The 11,171-nt window shown below is 41.4% G+C and overlaps 1 protein-coding gene across 1 annotated transcript in view; it reads right to left on the bottom strand.

Annotated features, from left to right (window-relative positions):
- Positions 1–7,643: 7,643 nt before the first annotated feature.
- Positions 7,644–11,171, bottom strand: part of LOC147015547 (radixin-like) — a 51,819-nt gene continuing 48,291 nt past the window's right edge. The window contains exons 14-15 of the mRNA XM_085850383.1: positions 8,680–8,910; positions 7,644–8,578 (exon numbers count right to left, since the gene is read on the bottom strand). Coding sequence (XP_085706509.1) covers positions 8,414–8,578; positions 8,680–8,910 — 396 coding nt within the window. The 3' untranslated portion in view covers positions 7,644–8,413. The remainder of the gene's footprint in view (positions 8,579–8,679; positions 8,911–11,171) is intronic.

Raw genomic sequence — 11,171 nt, 5'->3', positions numbered from 1 at the left:
AGAAAATAGCAATTCCAAATACAGATCAAAACTAGAGGGGGAGTACTCGGGAGAGTGCAAAACCTCCGCCGCCAATACTGCTGGGTCACTCAAGTGAACCTTATATCTTATTCATTAAATATGATGTCAACAGTGCTGAGAGTTGTAGTTCTTTCCTCCAACATTTTTTTTTTGGGGGGGGGGGGGGGGATTTGGAAATCACTTAAAACATGTAAAAATGCAAAAAAAAAAAATGCAAAAAAAAAAAAAAAAAAAAAAAAAATCTTTTGTTGAAAAAAAAAAGTTGCAAAAATTTTTTTCTCAATTTTTTTGGGGGGGTTGGAAATCACTTAACATGTAGAAATGCAAAAATAAATTTTTTTGGTGGGGTTAACAATTTTGGGGGGGGTTGGAAATCACTTAAAATATGTAGAAATGTAAAAAAAAAAATTTTTTGTGGGGGGGGTAACAATTTTTGGGGGGGGGGGTTGGAAATCACTTAAAACATGGAGAAATGCAAAAAAAAAAAATTCTCACAATTTTTTTTTTGGGGGGGGGTGCACAAAGTCCAAAATTTAATGGCATGATCCTTGGACCATACCTAACCCCCCCCCCCCCCCACCAAGTTTCGTCGAAATCCGTCGAGGAGTTTTTCCGTAATACTGTTCACAAACAAACAGAAAGGGGTGAAAACAGTAACCTCCATCCATCTTCGAAGATGGCGGAGGTTAAAAAAAACAAAAAAAAAACATGAAGATCACGGCCAATCGCCACCAAAAATTTATCAGCTGAGCGCCAGACCATGAACTATATTCCCATGAAGTTTGAAGACGATCCGATCAAAACTCAAAAAATAAGGGTTTCGTTGACCCCTGATTTGCGACAAAGTGACCTTGACCTTTGACCTTCAAAATTTTGTGCACTGAAAGGGACCTCTATAGGCCTCTGATATGCGAAGTTACAAAAATTTCCAATAACTGTGCTCTGCAGAATTTTTTATACGTGATTACAGACAAACAAACAAAAAAAAAAATACAAGCTGACTAACATATCTTGCAAAAACTTCGTTTTGGCAAGATAACAAACAAGCAAACAGAAAGGGGTGAAAACAGTAACCTCCATCCATCTTCGAAGATGGCGTCCATCTTCGAAGATGGCGGAGGTTAATTATATCTCATTTACAAAACAGATTTATACTCGTGAAATGGGTGTAAATACAAATATTAGATTTGACGTAAATTTATGACAAGCCCTCTAAGTTATTTTGTTTCAACAATCTCCTCTTTTCCTAAACTTTCTAGTCAATTTAGGACTGAAGCCGACTTGGGGTAAGACATTTCTCTTCTTACTAAAAAGGGCATTTACATATATTATATGGATTCTTTTGAGAGATTTTAAGAAATAAGACTTCCTCCTCAAAAGCGTTTTTATAACAAGTTCAGAAGATGTCATATGAAAGGTGAAGAATATGAAAGAGAAAACAAGTTTGGAAAGAGTTTGAGATAAAGAATATGGGTGAATATCATGACCTTTATTTAATAACTGATGTTTTATTACTCGCTGTGTTTGAGAAATTTAGAATAATAAAGATTTCGACGAGGTCCGTCTAAAAAGAAACGGGACTGAGCCTGCTGTGTGCTCCACTTGCACTACTTGAATGAATGGGTTATGTGTCAGTCTTTCACAACATTCCAGCAATATATATATATAGTTGTGGTTTCCCGCCCATCGGGGTGCGGGCAGCTGCTCTTGCCCACCGAACAGACAAACCGAGTCGCAGCTTTCGGATCAACGCCGAAATCCAGCTACGGGTGTATCTTTAATCACACCGAAAATCAGCCAGCTATTGTCCGCGCGCGACAGGGTCCGATCGCCGAATTGTCGATTTACCTAATTATGCACGCAGACAGAAATGCCGGGGAATTACACCTCAACGGGACCTGCTTGGAAACGAGCTGCGAAGCAGCTCGCTCCATTTGCGATTTGCCGAGCAGTGTATATCGCCAAGCCCCGCCGGATCCGATTCTCTAATCAGTTAACAACCAGCTATATTCCGAACTCAATTATGGCAGTTCAATGAGGGAAAGGATGCAACGAACGGGTGAACATTTAAACAATGATATTTATTTATACATGCACATATACAATGCAATGGAGCAATGGGGGGAGGGGGAAAGGGGAGAAGGTTCGAGTGAAAGGAAGGCTGCAGCCGTTCTCTATAATTATTCAATCACTTAAACAGGTTTACTTCAGACTGGCGCCACAAACACACACACACACACACACACACACACACACACACACACACACACACACACACACACACAAACCCAGAAACAAATAAAAGGAAAACGTGACCGTGTGGTGAGTTCCCCGAGCTCGTGTCTTACACGATCCAAAGTGACTCCGTCACGACCACCGACCAAATCCACGCGTCCAGAGACTGCGAGAGCGCGCGCAATCCAGTGAGCATGCGCGATGCAGAGCCCAGTTCGAGAGAGAAATACTTCAGCGTACGCACGCACGCACACCAGAGCCTGCACCACCTCCTTATATCTCAAGCTCCACCCGACTGCAGACTCCAGACTGACCCAGCTCCCCACGCGACTCCACACAACCGCGCACTTGGCGTCTCTGCGCACCTTTATATTGGATCCGTGAGGCGAGGTTTTGATCTCCGATCTCTCACCTCTGACACCCTGCCGGCTCCGCCCCTTTTGATTGTCGCGAAGTTCGGAGAGAGCGGACGTGGGTGAAATCAGACCCAACGAAGGAGTCCCCGCGTCTGGTGGCAGAGATGTTGTTCGTGGGGAATTCGCCGTGGCTGGCGCAAAGATGGCGGCGCAATGGGGATGAAGGTGAGGCGTTGCTGTTCATTGTTATGCAGGTGGTGAGGGGATGTCGTGGTGGTCATTGTGGAGATGGTTGATGAGAGAGATGTTTTCGTTGTGGAGAGGTTTGATGAGAGGTTGTTGAGGAGATGGCAAGATGTCGTGGTTGGCGTTGGAGGTTGAGAGGCGGTTGGTCCAAAATAAAGATAGCAAAAGAAAACACTACCTCAAAGATCACAGCCCGGTTACGCGAATAAATCCCGCTAGACAACGGTGGGGAAATCTAAACTGAACACTTACTTATCGACATAACTGATCTAAGGACCTATATGGTGTCCTGTGAATTTCCACAACCGTAACATACATATATATATATATAAATATAATATGATTGATGGTTGACTGCGCTCAGTGTGATTTTTTTACAGGTCGTGCATTACATGCTGTCAAGTCTGAGTCGTCACGCTGCGAGTCGTGAGCAGAGAGCCAATCTGAAGTTTCTTGCCAAGCTTGGCAAAACACCTTCCGACTCCTTCGCAATGCTGCAGCAAGTCTATGGGGAAGAAACAGTCACGTACACGTGCATTTGAATGGCACAAGAGGTTCAAAGAGGGACGGGAGGAGGTTGAAGACGATCCACGGTCTGGAAGAACTTCAACGAGTAGAACGGTGGACAATAACGAGCGTGTGAAGCAGATTATTGCCTCACGGTGCGGATGATTGCTGAGGAACTTTCCATCAACAAGACAGTCTGGAGCATCATCACTGAAAATACACAAGGTGTACGCAAAGATGGTCCCCAAGCTGGTGTCTGAGGATCAGAAACAGCAGAGTCACTGTCTGTCAAGACATTATCGAGCACCTCGAGAACGATCCAGACCTGCTCAGGAGGGTCATTACTAGCGATGAATCGTGGATATTCGAATATGATCCAAGACCAAAAGGCAGAGTCGTCAGTGGAAAAGTCTGGCAAAGTCCAAAGAAAGCAAGGATGTTGAAGTCAAAGGTCAAGGTGATGCTCATCACGGTTTTTGACATCAAAGGCATCATCCACTTTGAGTTTCTACCACAGGGTCAAACAGTGAATCAATACGTGTACAAGATCCTCCAGCACCTCATTAGATCAGTCTGAGACAAGAGGAGGAATCTGTGGGAGAACAACGCCTGGGTGCTCCACCATGACAATGCCCCTGCTCAGTGTCCTAAGCATCTGAGAGTTTCTAGGGGAGAGGAACGTGCAAACTCTGGAGCAACCCCTGTATTCGCCAGACTTGGCCCCTTGTGATTTTTTTCCCATTCCCCAAGCTCAAGGGGGTGATCAAGGTGACCCAATTTCCTGATGTGGAGGCCATCAAAAGGGCCATGATGGAGCTCCGGAGGATTCGAAGCGTCTAAAATAAGCGATATGAGCTCCGGGGGTGCATCGAAGCGTGGAAGAAGATGGACAAGTGTGTGAGACTGCAAGGAAACTATTTTGAAGGGGGACAAGCTGTGATTTCAACATTTTTTGGAATAAAATTTCTGTGAAGTCAGTCCCGTTACTTTTTAAACGGACCTCATATGGACTTGATCCTTTCCATTATTATACATCTCCTGGACAAGCCTGGAGCGCGATGTTAAAAATGACGAACAACCCCTTGATCTTCGAAGTGATGTACATAGATGCTCTTTATGATTGAGAAGGCTAAAATAGGAGGAATTTCACAAGTTTGTTCAAAGATATGCCAAAGCAAATAATAAATATCTTCCAGACTTCTCACCTGATAAGCCCACATCTTACTAAATGTACTTTGATGCTAATAACTTGTATGGCTGGGTAATATCTGAATCTCAACCCTATGGTAATTTTAAATGGGTGAAAGAATAAGAGTGCAAATCCATCTTAGATGATATAATCTCCACAAGTCAAGAAGATTTAGATAAACAGGGTTATGGGTATTTTGAAGTTGATTTGAACTATCCCAGAAAACTTCATAACAAACATAAAGACCTTTCTTATGGAGCTGAAAAAGAAATACCCAAGAGCTATTCAGTGGTTATCAACATTTCTTCAGTTCTTCAAATTAGTTTCAATATATTCCTGCAACTAAATTACGAACAACATCGTTCGATAAAGAGAAGTACGTTTTACATCAAAGAAATCTAAAGCAATTTATAGAAGCAGGACTTCAAGATAAAAAGGTACATAGGGCACTAAAGTTTAGTGAAAGTCATTGGTTAGGTTAATATATTGTTTATAATAAAAAGGATGAGAACAAAGGCTAATGATTTTGAGAAGGACTTTTAAAAGTTGATGAATAATTCTGAAGCTGGTAAAACAATGGAAAATAAGGAATAGACAAAATGCAAGACTTGCTACAACTTGAACAGGCAGAGAAGTTGATAAATAAACCAAGCTTTAAAAAAAAGAGTAGAAATATTTACAGATAATTTTTGTGCTGTTCATTTGAATAAAGAGGGAAAACCGATTTATGTGGGAACATCTGTTTTAGATCTTTCAAAGTATTTAAGGTACAATTACTTTTATAATAATCTAAATAAAAGATATGGTGAGAATATTGTACTGCATTGTTATACATGGATACAGAAAGCTTCATACTTGAGATAACTACAAATGACGTTTATAAGGATATAAAAGAAGACAACGATATTTATGATACAAGTAAATATGATCCGAATAACCTGCTCTTTTCAAATAAGAATAAAAAGGTTATTGGTAAATTTAAAGATTAATTAGGTGAAAAGATAGTGAATTTGTAGGTGTTCGATCAAAGGCATATGCTTATAAATACTTAACGAGAGGGTTAAACGAATTCAAATGTGAAAAGAAACTTAAAAAGGTCGAAAGAAGAGTATTAGGAGACAATGAACTTTCAACATTACCTTCAATTTATATGAAAGAGAAAGGATGTTTATCGAGAGATGAATCTTATTAGAAATTATAAACAAAATATTTTGAAAGTGTTAGTGAGAAAGCTCTAATAGCATTTGATGATAAAAGATATATCATGAGTGATGGAATAAATACATTACCTTGTGGGTTTAAAGTACAAGTATTAATAAAAAATGGGGTTGGGGGTTTTAACGGGCTACCACTGCACTATTTTAAATGGATGAGTAAATAAAGTTATTTCTGAAAATAAAACATGAATATTTTATAGTATCTCAATACGAGTGCTCAATTTGATTAAAGAAACGATTACATGAAAGAGGAGTGAAGCCCAGCCCCTGGCAGGGGAGTAGCATCGAAAGGGAGGGCTATGACAAAGTAATGTGTTCCAATTTGAAAAAGAGAAATACAAGTGAGCGTAAGCGAGCGAATATTGGGACTGAGAAATGAGACATTACTGCATCAAAACCGCACTTTTGATACTACCAAGGACATTGCGAGCCAGGGTGTTTTGGCGTGCAACTTGAAGTGTAAACGTGCGCTGAGGTTCGTTCAATGACTTGCGGATAGCTCCGGTGTTTCCCGAAATAACCATGCTCGAACGGAGTCAGGCGCATGTTTAGGGCCAGAGAGTGCTCACGAAAACCCTCGGCCAATGTTAATTGTGGAGCTGTCACAAGGCCCAACCAAGAAGCAAATGAGGCAATGTTCGACTCTGGAGTCAGGCGGGGTATGGCTACAGCAAGCGGTGACTATGCGCCAATGAGGGAGCTCGGGAACGCCCACCAGGCCTCCTAAGCTGCTTTTTGGCCAATCCCTCAAACAGGCTCCATAAAAGAGAGCAAATCAAGCTGAGTCGATCTTTCAGCCAGGCTCTCTCCTTCATCCAGCCTCTGAACTGAATCTCTTCGAGCTGAGCACAGGGGCAGCGCAACCGAGCGAGGATTCATAACGCTTATAGACTCACACGTCCCTGTTAAGTTTTCTTCTCACGCATCTCTCTCGTCCACTGCAGACGCCGAACCAAGAGAGAAACAATTACTGGATCACATCTCTCATACCTTCCTCTTGCATCAATCTGCCTTCCACATTTCGCACCTCCCACACCATAAACACCCCCACTTTTCTTCCTCCTCCCCCTTCCTAAGCGATTGGGTTGCATTAGTCCGTCGACCGCACCAGATTCAAGGTCGCTACACCTCAACTGTTTCTCCCCTCTCTGGGCTAAATCTAATTTCCTCGGGTGCGTATATGATGGTGCCTGTAACCTGTGCAACATAAAGATTGCAGAAGGTTATCGAGTAACTCTGCATCATGTCTTTTTAATTTTTTTTTTTATAAATGATTGCATTTTTTTGCTGCACCCACCAATTCCTTGCTTTCCCATGCTATACATTTTGTGAACAAACCTATTACTGTGCCATGTAACTTTCCTCACCCTCACTTGTAATAAATTGCTTTGTTATAAATTTACCCAGCTCGTTTTAGTCTTCCTTCATTGGTCCAGCATGGTCCGCACACTAGCTTAGCCGGGAGATTAAAATTCTCCAACAGATTGGCTCCAACATCAGTCTGGCATTGTGCGAGTGGTAAGCTCGGTCACCTTAATCAAGATCCAAAAGATAAAAACACAACCGCCGAGGGCGCGATTCCTCGATGAGACTGCGTACCTCAGTTAAACGGTAGTCAGACTGAGGACACTGGGTCAACGTGGTTAAATTGCTGGTGTTCACGGTTAATTATCGACAGACATTCATGTGCGATGGCCTCGATTCCCAGTGAGTGTGGGGAGAACCAGGGATATCCCCTCCCTCGAAGTATCCCCACGAACCCGGGTCCCCAACAATATCAATCAGCCTTCCTCAAAGTCAAAAACCGATCCTCGAGCTGCAAAATGGGACCCAAATGTCACACAGCATTAAATAACAAACTCGTTGCACAAATTGCAATTAAATGACCTTTATTTGTGAATACTATTAGAACAAATACTACAGTAATTGGAAAGCATTAAGTAGGAATATGCGAGACAAAGAAAAACAAAATACTGAAAAGCAAAGATGCAACGAGCAGAAACTTTTTCAGTTGAATCCTGATTTGTTGAGTAAAGCCAGCATTGGAAATACGTATTTCCAAACAACAACAAAAAAAACTGGACAGAGAAATCTACCCAGGTGTTCTAAATGTCCATTTGTTCCAAACAATCGAGCTTAGACGGTTGGAAACAAATACAAAAAGGACAAAAACTTGGCTGTAACAGTTTCTAAACATTCTCCAAAAAAAAAGAATAAAAAAAAAACAAACCAAGTCATGGAATTGCAACAAAAGGAACGATAACTTCCATCATAACACTAAATCCAGACGATGATTTGTGCCTCAGACAGTAACTTCAAATTTGGCAACAGCTTCAAGACACGAGTGAAGACAAACAGTGTTGGAAAGATCCACAACGTGGATTTCATGTCGATGTCATTCCAATGACCCAATTGAAACTCACGTCTTTGAAACACGAACCCACTACCAAGCGTTGCTGATCGATCAACTTCCAGGGGTTTGACGATATTCATCTTTCAGCGAATGATGATAAAAAAATCTCTGCCCTTATTGACTGCAGGTATCGACATCCACTCTGTCCGGCTTATTTTAGAGGGAGAGGGAGGAGAGGGAGAGGGAGAGCGAGAGAGAAAAACCCCAACCACCCGACTGCAGTCCCTCCTCACATGGCCTCAAACTCATCAATTCTTTGCTTTGTATTTCCCTGACGAATTTGCCTCAGAGTTTTGTATTTATCCCTTCCAGCCTTCACATTCTCAGCATGAAGTAGATCATTTGTGGTTTTCTTTGTACCATCTCTGGCTGCCGCTAGCTCGCTGGTAAGAGCCTGTGGGGGGGGGGGGGATTAACAGCAATGCTTCTATGTCATTCCGCTAGCACAAATAAAACATCAAGTAAAACATGAAGTGTCCATCTAATTTAACACACCTCGAGTTGTGTCTGTACCCTCTCGTTTTTCTGCGCTTCCGTCTGTCGGTTCTCCTCCGAGCGAGTATCTGTCGCTCCGTCAGCTCTCAACTCCGCACTTCCTTCACCTCCTTCATCTCCCTCTTCTCCCTCATGCTCCGCTGGGAGCGGTGGCGGCGGAAGAGCTGTGGTTGACATAATTTCTTTTAGCTCCTCACGAGTCTTCATCAGGTCATCTTGCGCGTTAACTGCCTGCGAGGAAACGAGAGCACAAGAGGCAAAGCTGCCACCTGCATGCCAGTTTTTGAACAATGCACACCACATGCTGCTGTAGTTTTTGAAGTTCGAACCAGACAGATGAGACGTGCCACATGGAATTAGCTAGTTTTAGATGTTATATTTCCTGGTTACATCAAAACCAAGGACAGAATTCATCCAAGTACAAGTGGATATCTCTGCACAAATTTTAAGCTCGTGTTCTTATCAACGCAGCAACACACACCTAATTGTCTACCCCCTTTACCGACAAATGCTCATTTTCATCTTCAACACTTCACATGTTGTCTTTACATCGTCAGATCCCTTTCGCTCAGTAACATGAGGAAAAGTTGACCTTTTCCAAACACTGGGATTCCTGTTTGGTCATTTTCAGTCGTGGAAGGAAGATTATTATCTATACATTAAAGTAGCCGAATTTCGTCAAGTTCTTTCCACCAATTAGTTGGACAGCTGGTCTGACACCACATCGGACTGAACGTCAAACAAACAAAAAAAAAACAAGAAAAAGAGCAGAGATTGCAGGCCCTCACCAGGACTTGTTTTATGGGGTGTTTGTGTGGTGTATTTTGTGCGGTGTGTTACATGATTAAGAAAATACATAACTAGAATTGCCACTTTATAACTGCTGGCAGTGATAACCGGGTACCAAGATATCCCGCTTTGATTGGACACCTGACCCAGACCTATTACGTTTATTTATTATTCAATTGAATTCAGAATGGAATTAAAATAAATTCAATTCAAATCAAATGGAAGACCAAATAGGGAAAGTAGCAATAGTCATCAGAAGGAACCTGAACAGGCAACTGCTACTCCTTTACCCCCAAACACATACAGGCACAACTTTCTTCAATATATATATATATATATATATATATATATATATATATATATATATATATATATATATACATATATATATATATATATATATATATATATATATATATATATATATATATATATATATATATATATATATATATATATATATATATATATATATATATATATATATATACATATCTTTTTAGCCGCGTATCGCTTGCGAGACATGGCTCGAAGAGAGCTCGGCGTTGTTCTTCTTCTTCTGAAGACAAGACCTTTAAGAATTGGCTCTTTTATATACAGGATCCAAATCTCCTTAAATACTAAACACCTGTACACATCCTCGCATTGACGGTGCCTTTTGAGAGCGTCTATCATGAACTTTTAAATATATTTGGACATTTGCTTTAAAGTTACGAAAAGTTCACGTTACTATTTAAAGATTATTCCATTTAAAGTATTGTAATTTCGTAAATACACTACTTTCTCATCATGAACGACGATCATCCAGGACGGGTCTCGCTATTGGCTCCGTCAAGGCACGTGACAAAATATCGGAAGTTGTTTTTTTCTTCTTCTTCTTCCTCTTATTGTTCTTGTTCTTCTTCTGGTGAAGACAAAACCTTTTGGACGTGGCTCTTGGACACATTTGTCCTTGTTTTTTTAAGAACACAGATTTAAAAAAAAAAAAAAAAAATTAAGGCTGCCAGACCATGCGTCCAATCAAGTTGAAATTTAAAACATAATCCCGTCACTTCCAGATGATAATTGTGAAGTTCCATGTCGATTGATGAAGCTATTCAAGAGAATTTTTTTGTTCCTTTTTCACTCAATCCAATATGGCTGCCAGACCTTGTGACCTATCAATTATTTGTGAATACCCAGTTATCCCCAAGGCTTGGGGGAACATTTGTGTTAAATTTCCCCTCGATCTGTCCAGCGGAAATGTGAAAAAGCATGTTGTGGCATCATTATGAAGTTTTTTGGTTGATTTATCATCTCTAAGCTATCCTGAATCAGAATCAGCCAGGTGCCAGACTCACACCCTTGAGGAATTTTTTTAGAGGCAAAAAACAAAATGGCCACCACCGACTTTCGATAAATTCTGTTTTGGGCTATATCTTCACTTGTAATGCACTTACAAACAATTTTGGTGTCTACTACTGTTTCCTGCCACACTGCAAAAATTGTGTCTACTACTGCCACACTACAAAAATTCTCGATCCAACAAGTGGCTGCAAGAGGGGGTTGAGGAGTCGTGGTGGTGGATGGGGGGGGGTTGAGGAGTCGTGGTGGTGGGTGGGGGGGTTGAGGAGTCGTGGTGGTGGGTGGGGGGTTGAGGAGTCGTGGTGGTGGGTGGGGGGTTGAGGAGTCGTGGTGGTGGGTGGGGGGTTGAGGAGTCGTGG

Source organism: Eptatretus burgeri, chromosome 12 (genome assembly GCF_056783735.1).
Source record: "Eptatretus burgeri isolate ZD-2024b chromosome 12, Ebu_testis_v1, whole genome shotgun sequence".
Classification (NCBI taxonomy): Eukaryota; Metazoa; Chordata; class Myxini; order Myxiniformes; family Myxinidae; genus Eptatretus; species Eptatretus burgeri.
The sequence above is the reverse complement of the archived record's forward strand: the minus strand, read 5'-3'. Positions and strand labels throughout refer to the sequence as shown.